General features: G+C 40.5%; 1 protein-coding gene across 4 annotated transcripts; it reads left to right on the top strand.

The window, feature by feature from the left end:
* Positions 1-3,699: 3,699 nt before the first annotated feature.
* On the top strand, positions 3,700-14,657 carry zgc:110045 (poly(rC)-binding protein 3). 4 transcript variants are annotated; one of them, XM_027018019.3, is made up of 15 exons: positions 3,713-3,915; positions 4,401-4,437; positions 4,912-4,966; positions 5,585-5,717; positions 6,147-6,170; positions 6,304-6,336; positions 6,614-6,730; positions 7,070-7,201; positions 7,920-8,048; positions 8,443-8,532; positions 9,319-9,357; positions 9,871-9,946; positions 10,903-10,955; positions 11,432-11,601; positions 11,939-14,656. In XM_027018019.3, the coding sequence occupies exons 4-15, from the start codon at positions 5,634-5,636 to the stop codon at positions 12,282-12,284; spliced, it is 1,293 nt and encodes a 430-aa protein (XP_026873820.2). In that variant the 5' UTR covers positions 3,713-3,915; positions 4,401-4,437; positions 4,912-4,966; positions 5,585-5,633; the 3' UTR covers positions 12,285-14,656. The 4 variants fall into 4 exon arrangements, 3 of the variants coding, with proteins under 3 accessions (XP_081580890.1, XP_026873820.2, XP_081580889.1); XM_081724763.1 differs by lacking the exon at positions 6,614-6,730 and having other exon boundaries at positions 6,304-6,335; positions 7,072-7,201; positions 11,939-14,657; XR_014126545.1 differs by lacking the exon at positions 11,939-14,656 and having other exon boundaries at positions 3,700-3,915; positions 7,920-8,074; positions 9,871-10,955; positions 11,432-11,525.
* The last annotated feature ends 68 nt before the right edge of the window (positions 14,658-14,725 follow it).

Genomic DNA, 14,725 nt, shown 5'->3' with positions numbered 1-14,725 from the left:
TGTTATAGTACGCCTACTCAAATCTATGAATATGGAAGTACATTGCTGTAACCCATGTGATAAATTATAAATCTTGTCACATGGTAAAGTTTTATAATGGCTTAAAATATTATTTTCATTCCTGTCTTTGAAATAACTACCTTTTTCTTGATAACCTGGTCTGATATAGTTAACTTTTGCAAAAGCCTACTACGCTGAGAAAACATGAGATTGTTTGTTATAAGGTGCAAGGGGAGTCTTGGAGCATTACAAAATTAAAGGGAAGCAGTGTTTATAGTTGGCTGTTTTCTACAGAGATCTTGGAAGGTTTTGAACAAAACTTGATACTTGATACTATGGCATGTTACCAAACCAGGAGTGTGGCGCAAGTGTAGAGACAAACAGGTTTATTTAAAAAGTCAAGGATACTTGGAAAAGCAATGCAAAGCAGCTCTCTTGAGCTAGGAAAGTGAGCTAGGCATTACCCTAGTAAAGGATCCTGTTGGGTAAAAATGGGAAGGGTCTGGTGAGGAACAGGCAAGGGCAATAATCAATAAATAGGTGATTGAGAATGGGGAAACGATTGGGAGACCTGATGTATGCTAGTGTGAGTAAGGTCATCGCTAGGTGCTAACCAGGGTGTAACAGCTATCCACATGTATCATGTATCATCATCACCATAATGTTTAACTTGTCCAGGAATTTCCTCCACTCCTGTGATTCAAACTGTACCCGTTGGTAACAGACAATGTCCGCCAGCAGCCTGAACTGGTGGAAGTCATGCTGGTACACCCAGTTGCCCATCTCCAGAGCTGTAGGAAGATCATGGAGGAAAATCTTTTGAAGATCTTTCAAAAGCAGCCAACAAAGGAGAGAATGATGGTATTACCTTTGGAAACTGGGAGATCAGTGACAAAATTGAGTGCAATGTAAGACTAGAGCCTCTCTGGAGTGGGTGCTTGAGTGGGAGCAGCTTGCCAGCAGGAAGGGTGCATGGGATCTTTTGCACATCATGCAGAATGTCATGTGTATATCTCGCTGCATGGAGGGCCAGCAGTAGCAAGGTGCTAGCAGTTGTCTGGTGCATGCTGAGCCTGGGTGGCTGGTCCCAAGAGTGGTGTGAGCCCTTGTCATGAGAGGGGAGCAGCACTGGACTGGGACATACAACCTGTAGCTAGCGCAATGTGTATGCGGTCTGGCTTGTGCAGTGATGTGGCTGAGATCCCACCTGACAGCTCCCAGGAAGCATGAGGTGGGGCAGGATGAGTACCTGAATGGTGGGCATCTGCTTTGGTGTTCTTAGACCTCGGCTAATAGGTGATCATGAACCTGAACTGGGAAAAAACTCTTATCATCTCCCACTCCTATGTCCAATGCATCCAACTCCACTATGGAGGGCCTAGAGGAACATGGACGTTTGTGATAGCACTTTTTACATCTCTGAATGCAGTCACTGCTGTGGGAGTCCACTAGAGCTGGTTCAGGTTCCCCCAGAAGAGATTAGTAAGAGGTTGGGCCCTGGAATTAAAAGCCCTGTTAAAATTCCTATAAAAGTTTGCAAATCTCAGAAAGTGCTACAGGTTGCAGCACATCTGGGGTCTGGGGTCTGGGCCTGTAGGTCACTGCCTCTACCTTACTAGTCTGCGTAAGCATGCCGGTCTTATTGGTGATGTAGCCTAGGTAGTTAACCTCATGCAGGTGAAATTCACACTTTGCAAAGCTGCGCTGAAAGAGGTCTTCCACTCATTGCCTACATTAACTCTAATCAGGTGGTAGGGACTGTGTAGATCTAACTTAGTGTAGTACTTGGTGCCTCTAAGCTTCTCTAGGGCCACAGGGACTTTGGGTATACTTTGGGTATTTAAGGCGCAATAGTCTAGACAAGGCCTCAGCCTTTACAAAGAAGATGTTAGCAGGGGAGGTAGAGAGAGTATACAACCATGTGCCAGGACCTCCTGAATATATTGTTTCATTGCTCAGTCTTCCTCTTGGGAGAGGGAGAAATAGACCTTACAGCGGGGAGGACAGCTGAATTATATGCCATCCAGATGGCACAATCGGTACTCCTATGAGGGATGAGCTGTATTAATTGACTGGATTGAAGACCTTGGTTAGGTCATAGTAGGGAGCTGGAATTGTGATGTTGGAATCATTGTCTGAGCTTTAAATCCAGGTGGACAAAAGGGACAGGGCTAGGGACTTGAGGCAGTTGGCCTTACAGAAAGAGGACTATGTAATGATTTGGTTGTTGGATCAAAAGATGAGGGAGTTGTGTGTGCATCTAGGAGAAACCTAGCATGATGTGGTGTGCTGGATGGCTGATTACTAAAAAGGCACTGGTCTGCAAATAAACGGGGGGGGGGGGCTGATTTGTAATGATGCCTTTCACCACAAAGCCTCTGTCCAGCATTTGCATGGCGAGGGAGGATGCCAACAACAGCACCTTCACACCAAACCCCTTGGCCAGCCCTTAATCGATCAGCTTCCTCGTTTCTTCTGAGTCCACTAGACAACAAGGTGAAAATGAAAGCAGCAAATAGATGCCTTGCAGTCGATAGAGGGAGGACGGAGTGAGTAGGTCATGAGATCATGGCCCACACCACCACAGTAGACACAGAGGTGCAGCCATGAATTTTATTTGTGGTCCACCAAGGTGTATTCAGCTGCTACCAGACCCTATCAGAAGACACTCAGAGAGAGCCTCCACAGTTGACCTGCCTGTGCACAATGGCTAGAAGTGGGTGGATCTCAAGTCCTCGGTCGGTCAGAATTTGCTGCTGCCAACTGATAACCACACCCTTCAGGCTAACAGCCTCTGCAAGGGACATATCTCTCGCAGTGCTCTGTTCTTTGTGTTTCTCATTCTGTTACCTATTATCATCACAGGAATGAGGCACAAGTGTTGGCGACAAAGAGGTTTATTAAAGAATGCTTGGAAAATATAAAGCAAAGCAGATCCTTTGAGTGAGGAAAACAAGTTAGGTGTAACATACTAAAAAAAAGTGGAGTTCTTTAAAACAATACACAGATTACCTTTTCATGTAGCATGTCATTTTAAGGAACAGGCTTAGAGTTTAAAGAGAGAGGATGAGCGATAGAGAGTGACCATAATTTACAGCCTCCCAAACAGCAGGCAGTAATTAAATATTCCACTTGCGCTCCACTGGTTCACTCACTTCATAATTTGGCTGCCGAACTGAATGCATGTCTGTCTGTTAAAGGTTGCATTGTTTTCACAGAGCTTTGGCCTCATTAGCAGAAGTGGATGTTGGGGGGTGGGGGAGGGTCTGATAAAGTACAAGGGCACTATGGCTTCCCATCCATAATGATGGCACACAATCAGTTTGTAGATGTTCATTGTAATTGAAGAATCAAATGTTACCTTGCTGGTGTTTTTGCTTGCCAGTATTTCCAGAGGAGACTGATTTAGCATGTCTAGAGGCAGGGTCTCTATTAGTATAGTCATCTGTTTCCATCCTTCCTATCTTTGCAAGTTTTATCATTGATCGACATGCAATCTGAAGCAGTGTCCAAGTGTAGCACACCTGTTGGAGAGGCCATTTTATTTCTGCTCACTTGACTTCCATTCTCCTAATGAAGAACCCTTTCATCTTGGCACCAGCTGTGAAAGTATTAAGCAAAGTAATGGACTCCAGGCTCACTTGCCCTGCTGTAAGGGCTTATCAGAGGCTAAGCTGGGGGGAGGAGGGGTGGAACAGTAAAGCTAGCCTCTGTCAGACAGAGCTATGGGCACAAGGCCATCTGTCCATTTTCTGAATACAACTGACAACAAAGGAGGGTAATTCATTCTCTGTACCATAAAGCCACTGGAGTCTCTCACATTCACTCACACTTCTGAACAGACAAGGTGGACAAGAGGGGGAAAAGCAACTGTCCAACATCAACCTCCTACCTCAACTTCCATCAACCCAGCAGGTCAGTTTGCAAACTTGAACTGAAACATCTCGTCACACTTGTAGGCTTTCAGAAGGATAGTAACAAAGAGGCTTATTTACACATTTTAATCAGCTCACTGTGTGCTCTTATGGGAATTTTCTACACAGAAAATTAGTTGTTTGAAGATGAGAACAAATCCTTCAGCAAATTGATATATTTGTAAATTGTACATAATTAGAGTAGATGTTTATGCATTATAGTGTTATATGTTTTGTAGATGCAAGGATGAAATCTATGCAACATTAAAGGTGTAACTCATTTGCAAATGTAAAAATGTATTAAATATATTAGTTATATCAATAAAACTACACTAAATTCTGGTTTGTTAAAAGAAATTGATGGCAAAGTGAAATTTAAAAAATATGTTCTTACTGAATACATCTTGAACAAAAACAAGGATACTGTCATAATACTTATGTATGTTTGTCAGTTATTATGTTTACCTTGTTTGTTTATATTTTCAGGGGACATTCATTTACATTTTCAAGGCATCTTTGATTTGTGAGTAAATAAATAAAATCCATAGGTGATCACTACAACTGGGTTTGTTAGCATTGTTTTAGAACATGGCAGGATGATTCTGATGAATTGGTCCTGCTGACAAGCTGGAGGAGACAGAAATGGGTCAAAAGGGTTTTAGCATTAGCCAAATAAATCCTGGCCTATAGGATTATGCAAGGCAGTTGCTGTTTGTTTGATGCATTCACCTGATAAAACAGCAGAGAGCCAAAGTCCAATATAAAGACTAGACTTTTTACTCCAGTGCAAAACTCTCCTGATTAGTTAGGTCCCTCATCTGTCTTAATATCAATATTATACATTTGAATATGAACATGAAAGCAGTATCAACATCATTTCATAAATTCCCTTTTATTATTGCAGAGTTAATATCACAATTATTAAGTACATTTAGAAACATTTGCTTTATTAAAGCATCATAAAATCTTTCTTTATTGTTATTGTGTCTGTTCCCAGTCTGCTGTCTCACAAATGGCGACAGAGAGAGCAATCTCATTATTTGAAACCCCATGTAAGTACTTGAAAAATACAGGACATGTAGAGTATCTACATTTTAGAGGGAACAATGCAAAGATATAAACACTGTGGACTATTGCTATTCTGTGTCTTTTAGGATTCAAAGTAACCCCAATGTGTGAACACAGGGTCTTATTAGGCAAAGACTAGCTGTGCTGCCCATTATCAGAGCAAGATGGTATAAAAACTATTACTGCATAAGATACAGAAGACCCTCAAAGGATCAGACACATCTGGAGAGCTAACATGAGCCATTTTCCATTTTCACCCCTGTATAAAACTCATCAGAATGCTTATCCTCAAGTCAGAAGATACGTTTTGCTTGAACATAGAGATGAACAAGAGACACCACTTGATCCTTAGACCGAACAAGGAACAAACTGCTCCCGTTGACTTTATTGAAACAGTTTTGTTTAAAATGCAGCCAAAAGAAAGCACCTCCATACATAGCTTAGTTGGCATGCCACGGCTTGTAGTTGATCACTGAAGTAATCAAATAGTACAACTATTGAGGAATTGCTGAGACCAGTAAGATTGCTTACTGAATTGCATTTAGAATGATATTTGCTGGGTTGACTGAATTGCTAACATTGTTTTCTATTTGTCTGCACAGTGCCTGTCAGTCTGATAGTGTGAAGCATCAAGCACAATCATCAAGAACTATGAATATGAATGAGAAGGAGGGTGGCTTGACTGAGAGAGGGCTAAATGTCACCCTCACCATCCGCTTGCTAATGCATGGAAAGGTGAGATTCAAGACCCTTACATTATACATCTTTATGAGCTGCTTCAACTTTAGCTCTTCCCTAATAGATATTCTGCTTTAAGTATAAATCCCTTTACACACATGAAAGATCTCATTCTGGAAAATAATTATTACCACTGTTGATTATAGTGTAAAAATGCCTTAACATTGTTGTCTAATCACAATGTGATGCTACAGTGTTTAACCCAAACACTGAGCTGCTGTAACAATGTGCAGCTACTAGTTAGTCAATTAGCACACATGCCCTTGTGTTCTTCATACCAGTTATGTTGCCTTTCAGTAAAGCAGAGAAATGTAATTCTGTGTAATAAGCACTTTATGGCACTATCATATGAAATAGTATCATATTATGCTAAATGGATCTCTTTTTTTATTATTATTCATTATTTTGAATATAATTATTTTGTAGGAAGCGGGTAGTATCATCGGAAAGGTATGTATATTCCAAACCAAGTTGGTCTTCCTTTAATACCATTCAGTGGTGTACCTACAGCACATCATTACAACTATGTTAATGTATATTGCTTTTTATTTTAAACATTTTTTTTTCACCATCTGGTTCTCAGAAAGGAGAGACTGTCAAGAAAATGAGAGAGGAAGTAAGTGCAACATTTACACTGTTAATGAAGGACATTTCTTCTTTCACCTGCTACAAATGACTGAACTGCTGAAAATATTTTTTATGTTAATGTTCTGCATCAACCGCATTACATAACAACGAAATGAATGAAGAAGACTGAACGTGCTTGAATAGTGAAACTGTTCAGCACAAGTGCTTTTGAGGCACTTTGAATATATTGCTGTGTAGTAACAGTCTAAAGAGAAGAACACTGTACCCATTGTCTCATATACATCCTTTCGTCTGTGTTATTTCAGAGTGGAGCTCGTATTAATATATCTGACAGCTCAAGTCCAGAGCGCATCGTCACCATTACCGGCCCTGCTGAAGTCATTTTCAAAGCTTTTGCTATGATTGCTGAGAAGTTTGAGGAGGTGCACTGTATTGTACCAAAATATCATTATGTGAAATTAACTTCATTCCCCATTGTTGCACTGCTATTCATCAAGCATTGAAAGTTTATTCGAAACAAAAATCTAATAACACTTTAAAATGAAAAAAGAATTCTCCTATGTAGCATGTTTGGAAACAGCTGATGTATGAAAGACTTGGCATGCTGGCCTCAGGGTTCAGGCTGTAATTTAATTTTCTTTATCCAACACCTGAGCTTCCTGCTCAGTCCAGATTTAATATCAGTTTTAATTAGATGCTATCACATGCTGCAAAGTGAGGTGACTGACTCTTAATGATGCCAGTGTGCTTCTCTGCTGCAGGATATCCTGGCATGCATGGTGAACAGCCCAGCCGTAAGCAGGCCACCTGTCACGCTGCGCCTCGTCTTCCCTGCCAGTCAGTGTGGTTCACTTATCGGCAAGGGAGGCTCCAAGATCAAAGAGATCAGAGAGGTAGATATGATCTTTAATCTGGCACCGAATGGATTAAGGAGAGTGAGCGTTATGAGGGGCTCTGGTAGTCAGAGAATGAATGGTGGCATGGTGATTTGTTTACCATGTAGAATTCTTTGTTTGTATGCCTAGTAAAAACATTTCAGTTCCATGTGATTAATTGGTCTATTCAAGATGGAGCTTTTGTATTCCTGTAGTAAAAGCTCCCTGCATTTCAACAGAGCCACACAGTGTAAACTAAGAAAACAGACATGGTTATATACAGACGTGGTTATAATTTGAGAAGCAGTCTTATTTCCCATCCCCCTTTATAAGAAGTTGATAGGGGAATAGTGAATAGTGAAGAACAAATTTAGCCATGCTCTCTATTCAGGGTCATGGCAGGTGAACACGAATTCCCTCTTGCTTTGAATGTCTAGGACAGAATGACCCTTCAAAGCACAAATAGATTCATATTTATATAGAGTATCCAAATAACGTGGCCTAAATAACTGCACGTCATGACAATGTCAGTTCAAGATTTGCACTGTGCTGCTATTTTGAATGTCACTCTGAAGCGCTCTCAAAAATTAAAAGGGAGACAGATGTAGTAAAATATAATAATAATAATAATGAATAATATATAATATACCAGCCTAAAGTATATTTATTTAATTTGTGAAAATGTTAATTTTATTAGCCATTTTTGTGCCTTAGGCCTTTCTGTGACTTCTGTCAGACTACAGGTGCACAGGTGCAGGTAGCAGGAGACTTGCTCCCGGAGTCAACTGAGAGAGCAGTAACCATCTCAGGTGCACCTCACACTATCACGCAGTGTGTGAGACACATCTGCACCGTCATGATGGAGGTGTGTGCATGTGGCTATGTGTGTGTGTGAGTAAAATTTAATAAGTACTGCTCAAAGATGAATATGAATGATTTCCCCTGTGCTTCCAAATTGTCACAGTATGGATTGTAGCTAATATCATTTTCACCTACATTTGAATTGCATTTCAATTTGTTCAACATATGTTTCTGTGGTTTCTGTTGTATGTAATTTGTCGTCCAGAGCCCTGAGGCCTCCCAGCTATTTAGTCATTTTCATTCTGGAGTGTCGATTCTTTCTGCTGTTGATGTTCCTGTGAAAGTGGAAACATGTGGAATGAGTGTCTTCTCTCTGAACATGTGCTCTCTCTCTTTCTCTCTCTCTCTCTGAACACGCCTACTAAATGCACGCTTGGCTCTTCATCTTCTGCATGTAGTCACCACCTAAAGGAGCAACGATTCCTTATCGACCCAGACCCTCCTGTGCTGCCGGTCCTACAGTCTTATCCCAGCCGCATGCAGCTGCAGTGAGTACTGCCACCATCTCACAGTCCTGCACTGACTCCCTCAGAACAGAAGCTGCATTAAGCGAGGGACACAGTGTGCTTATGAATTCACTGACTCCACTTTAAACATGAATGGCTGCATATCCTCAGCGTGGTTATTTGGGCTAATGAAAGCATTGGCATCATTGTGACTGAATAAATCTTGCCTTCAGATTTCATCAGTAATGTAGCCATCACAGGGGCCAGAAGAATACTGTAGTGCTCTCAGATATCTCTCAGATCCAGAAATGAATAATAGTATTATTCTATTCTATTCTATATACTATGTTATTCTATTTGGTTCTATTATACTCTGCTATTTATTCTATTACTTCTGTTTTAAATGAGACATTTGAAATAAGTGTATGATTATAATGCTTTGATCTTTAGTTTGTAGTGTCTTCACTGACTATGTTTTGTTTGAGGGGTTGCATGTAGGGTAAAGCAATCATGACCTTTAGACAGACTGAGCTGGGGTAAGGATTCCAATGGAAGCTGGTCAAGCATGTTTGTAATTTTAGATTGGAAGCTTTGAGATGATCCTAAACTATCTGTGCTTGGAAATGCAGCAGACATTAAAAAATCTTTGCCATCAAATTGGCCAAGTTCAGCAGGCAAATGCTTTTGTTTGCTTATTTTCATAGACTGGCCCCTTGTGCTGGTTCATCAGCTCACGCGTTACTGCATCACAAACTGGGAACCCTTTTCTATTATAAGGTTGTTATTCATTCTACTCCAGCCAGGCTGAAGTTATTTTCTTTTGTGCAGGCCTTTGCTGTTCCAGGACAGTACGCCATTTCTCAAGACGTGAGTAACAATGCTGTAGCTTATTTAAATCTGATATATATTCAAAGCTGCTGGTCACCCCTTGCATATGATCATCACGTCATTTACCTCAGTCTGCTCTCCACCCACTCCCACCCCACCCATCCGCTACCCTCCACACATCTCAATGTCCTCCTTAAGACAGCCACAGGAGCCAAAGCTAATACAGTAGCTAACGCTCTGAAGACATCAGTGGTGCTAGACTGATTTCTCCCCCAGGACCATTGGCATTTGAATGACTAATCTAGTGTTACTAACACCTTTTCCCTCACTCTTTTTTCATACCCTTGACTTTATCACAGAAAAATGCGATAATGCAATCAGATATGAGTAGGATCTTTATGTAAAATTTTCAGGGGGGGCTAAATTCTAACATACCCTAGTAACAACTAATTGTGGAATTAAATATTAGCTGTGTATTGACTGTAGAGGTCAGTTTCCTCTGATATAATTCCATTTGATTCAATGGTTCTAACCTCCCTTCCTGCCCTGCAGTTCACCAAGCTTCACCAGTTGGCTATGCAGCATATTCCCCTTACCTCCCTTGGGCAGAGCAACCCTGCCTTCCCTGGTATGTACCTCGCGCTCCCCTGGGGAAGTCTCTCCTTCCATCACTCTGTCACTCTGTTTATGTTTATGTTTGTATTTCTGTCTATGGTTCTTTCTCTCCATCTGTTGCTCCCACTCTCCATTTTTCCCCTTTCTGTCCTGTCTCCTCACGTGTTCTCTGCCACACCGAGTTCAGATTCTCTATCCTGATGAAAAGGCTGGGGAAATCTGTCATGGAAAGGCAGCTGTAGATCATGATGCAGCGCATGTCAGAATGCCTAGCTTATGGTGTATGGGTCATGGCCTGACACTGTTCTGCGTATGTCAGAAAGCCTCACTTATCACGCATGGGTCATGGCCTAACACTGTTCAGCCAGCTTTGTACTCATCATCTGTCATGAGGAGTTCTGCCTGCACTGGGTCGAGTGAATGACAGCATTATAAGAACTTTGTGATATTTAATGTGACTCCTATCCTTATATTTTACCACACAAACAGGTATTCCACTGTTCCAAGCCTTCATTGGTTCAGTGATTTTTCTCCTCCTGTGTGATTCCATAAGTCTACAACATTCCTAACTTGTTCATTCCACTAATGTGCCCTCTAGCCTATGACCCTTAATCCCTTTGCACACATTCTTAGTAGCAAATCCACACACAAACCAATAGGTCAGACATGATTACCACTATGAAAAAAAGACAAAAATCTTAGTATATGTTTGAGATGATTTTATGAAAAGGCATTTTAATTCAATGCATTCACAATTTAGTCTTGAATTTGATCATGACTCATCTGTTTGCATAGCCCTGCTGCATTTATACATTACATAAATTGTTTCACATTCTTTCTTAATAGTTGCACTGGTGTGAGCAGTGATCTTGAAAATTTCTTGTAGAATACATGCTAAATAAAAAAAATGATATATTTAGTCAATTGATGCTGATTTTTCAGAGTTTCCCCCCCTGTTTTCCTGCATAGGTCTGGAGGCCTCTGTTGTCACAAGCTCTCATGAGCTAACCATACCTAATGATGTAAGTCTGCAAACACACATCAGATGAAGAGTATGTATTAACTTTATGTGCTGACAGATGCATAATGGACTGATTGTCAGCCTTCATGGCAGTCCTGTAATGACCTTAGTGACATGGTAGTACCTGCCTTTTAAAAGCCTGTGTAACTACAGCTGTTGGTAAAGTTTCTGTCTGTCACCAGTGTCATTGCATCTATAGTCACTCATTCAAGCTGAAACAACCTTATCGCCGTCTCAATATAGCAATAATTTCGAGGCATGGAAAATATTTAAAGTATATGTTGATTTTCTGTACAACTTGTAGATCAGAAAGACTAATTATTTTATGTTTTGTGTTGTCTATCTCTGATTCGGTCAGGTTTTTGTCTAAAATCATTTCTGCAGTAGCTGAACTACCTTTCAGTGTGCACCTCTGAATTCTAAACAGACTGAATCATACAGATGCTGTCTGACGCTCACCCTTTCGTCTCCTCTCAGCTCATAGGCTGCATTATTGGCAGACAGGGCATTAAGATCAATGAGATTCGCCAGCTGTCTGGAGCCCAGATCAAGATAGCTGGGGCCACAGATGGTTCGGCTGTACGCCACGTTACCATCACTGGCTCTCCAGCTAGCATCAGCCTGGCCCAGTACCTCATCAGTGCCAGGTAAGGGTACCCCATGATAGCCCAAACATAACCCAGTGGCTTGAACATGTGTAGCTGGAATTATGGGCTAGATATAACCTAACATGAAATTTTATGCTCCATCCTTTTGTTTAATCCCACCCATGTTGGCCTCCACAGCTTTATTAATTATCAAGGCATGTGAAAGTCTTGTTATTGTTTTTACTTCGTAACACATAACATTACCTTCACTGATTAATTTTAATTATTTCGTCCCCCTCCCCCCATTTCACATACCCCATCGGACTAACCTTCTATTAACCCCACCCTTCATCCTCACCTTTTTGTGTTGGGCTACATCTCTGTGCCGTGCCTCCAGTTTAGAGATGGCTAAACTCAGCATCCAGGCCACCTCTGCTGGCAACTCCAGTGAACTCAGCCTGAGCTTCTCCCAGCCTGCCTCTCCTGCCTCAGCCTCCACCCCTTCTTCCATGGCTGTGCTGTCTGCTACCCCCTCCACCATTAATGTCCACTCCACCGCAACTGTGCCCTCCAACCCTAGCGCCCACTATGCCCTACCACTCTCTGGCCTGCTTGGCATGAAAACCATGCCACTGTTGGCCGTGCACACTGGTGCCACAGTGGGCCTCCCTCCCTACACGGCAAAGGTTCCCACCTCGTTCGCTGTAAAAAAATCTGAACGCCAGAAGTTCGCCCCCTACTGACCAGAATTAACAGCCTTTGAGCTCTCACTCCCATGGGACCTTCATTTGCTATTTTTGTTTTGCTTTTCTGAAGACTTTGAAGATTGATGCTTTTCTTCCCCTTCAGCTTTTTTTTTTTTGTATATTTCTATGAAACATTATGCAAATTAATAGTGACAGTAATACAAGATGAAATTATTTTCAAATCTCCCTCCATTTTCTTTGCATCTTATTCAGAAATGTTTGAGAATCTCAAACCACAAGTTTTCCCTGATGCTCCATTCTTTCTATTTTTAAACCTGGTCATAAAATTTTATTTTATTTTATTTTTTAAACTGTTCAAGCTCTTTACTTCCTCATTACAATTTCTATCAAGTACTCACATGTAGAGTAAATTCAGAAACATCATAATTAACATATTAGAGAATACACAGCTCTAATCTTCATTTTAACCACTTTGTTCAGCATTTGTTTGGAGACACCATTTAGTCTCATTTTTCTTAATAATCTCTTTCATTTGTTGAACAATATTCATATTGCATCTTTATTGCATATACTGCCCATCTTTACATCATTTTAGTGTAGTCTCATGTATGATGCTTTTGATAAGCAGTACTGACTGTACTGTATGAGACAGAAATACTGCATGGAAGCCACAGCACTCTGTATGTAAATGCCATCATAGCAGGCCTGATTGTGTGATATTGTATTTTTTTCCCCACTGTGATTTTTTTTTCAACTATAAAAAAAAATTAACTGTGAAGGTAGACTTCATTAGGAAGACTGTAATGAAACACATAAAAGTAGCATACTCCACTTGCTGAAAAAAGGATTATATCTGTTATAAGTATTTTGAAATGTAACAACTTATAACTGTACAAATATAACAATTTTTGCGCTCTGGAGCTCTGGAGGGTGCTCTTCTCTCTTAGGCTGCCTGCAGTGCTAGCTGGCCTGCAGCTTCTACATCATGCTAACCTGGGAGCATAAACAACCTGCTTGGAGTTCCCTATAGCCGTATCGGATTATTAACAACAAATGGTTATTCAGACTTGCCAGGATGCATTATATGCATTTTGTTAATTCAATAAATGTCAGGGAAAGTATTTTAACTACATTAATTTTTTTGTAGCATTTTTAAAAATGTTATGAAATTTTATGAACATTCAGTGAAAAATGTGTGTTTGGGGTTATTCTTTTAGATTGTTTTTAGATCTTTTTTTTTTTGCTTGTGAATCTTAACACGTCTTCTCAAAATAAATCATGGCAGCTTTTTATTACAATGTAAAGTGTTTTGGATTCAATTTGGCACCAAAATATTAACGCATGGAATGGTCTATGAACAACAGAATACATATAAAATAATAAAACAATTACTAATTATTTTTCTTTTAATATCTTAGCAATATTGCACCTTACATTTTATATATTTGGAGATGTTCTACAGCATACACATTGCCTTCTGCTGAAGCTGCTGTTGTATTTCTGCATTTCTGTGATTATTTTTATTGTTAAAGTATGAATTATTTTGGATGAAGCAAGCATGTGCTTTCAAGAATCCAAACCTTGGGAGCAACCAGTTCCTCTGGGAGTATTTGTTTCATTTCAACAAGAGGTCTCCCCCTTGATTTTCTGTAACTTTTTGATATGCTGCTGGAAGTGAATCTACTTCAGCTTCAGTAGTTAATTTACCCGTGGGATTCATAGCATTCAGCCACTTGTCCTCAGTATATATTCCTGTGCCTCATCCAAAATAGTCATCCTTGTAGAAAACTGAATATGTAACAGTAAAAGTGGTAAAAGATCTTTTGCACAGGTAAGATGTCAACATTTTCCATTCCAAATACAACACAAATAATGATAAGAAAAGAGATGGTTACCGTGTCATTCAATTGCAGTCCAATGTTATTCAGTCTCAGTGGTGGCTTTTCCTTAATGTCCTTTTGATTAATTTCTCCGCCCTATAAGGGTTGAATTTCACCTCTGCCCCTGCATGACCTTTTCACAGGTACTGTAGAAGAGCTCTCCTCATAGACTTATTTGGACTGGTGATCTGAGAGGAGTGGAGCATTTGGTCCAGTTGTCTCTTTGGAGTGCACTGTCTCTGACTTTAGGTCCCCTTTCCTTTTCTTGACAAGCAGGGACACAATTCAACATCAATGATGCAACTTTGACATCAGCAATTTGCAGCCAAGTTGCCAGGGCACAGCTCTAACCCTGCCTACTGTGATTTCAGAATCATGCCTGCATGCTAAATGCAAATGCAGAATATTTCTGCAATGGATCAATAGTTCTAATAGGCATGGGGATGTACTGTGCAAGCAGAAGAGTGCTTCATCGAGTGAGGGGGTGTCACAGAAGCCAACAGCCTGAGCACCAGTGTAATGTTAAGGGTATGTCTGTCTCCCTCTTTGTTAAGGCTGAATTAAAGATTTTCACCTCTAACCCCATCAAAGCACCCT

The sequence above is a fragment of the Electrophorus electricus genome, chromosome 12 (genome assembly GCF_041902795.1).
Source record: "Electrophorus electricus isolate QZ-2024a chromosome 12, ASM4190279v1, whole genome shotgun sequence".
Lineage (NCBI taxonomy): Eukaryota > Metazoa > Chordata > Actinopteri > Gymnotiformes > Gymnotidae > Electrophorus > Electrophorus electricus.
The sequence above is the reverse complement of the archived record's forward strand: the minus strand, read 5'-3'. Positions and strand labels throughout refer to the sequence as shown.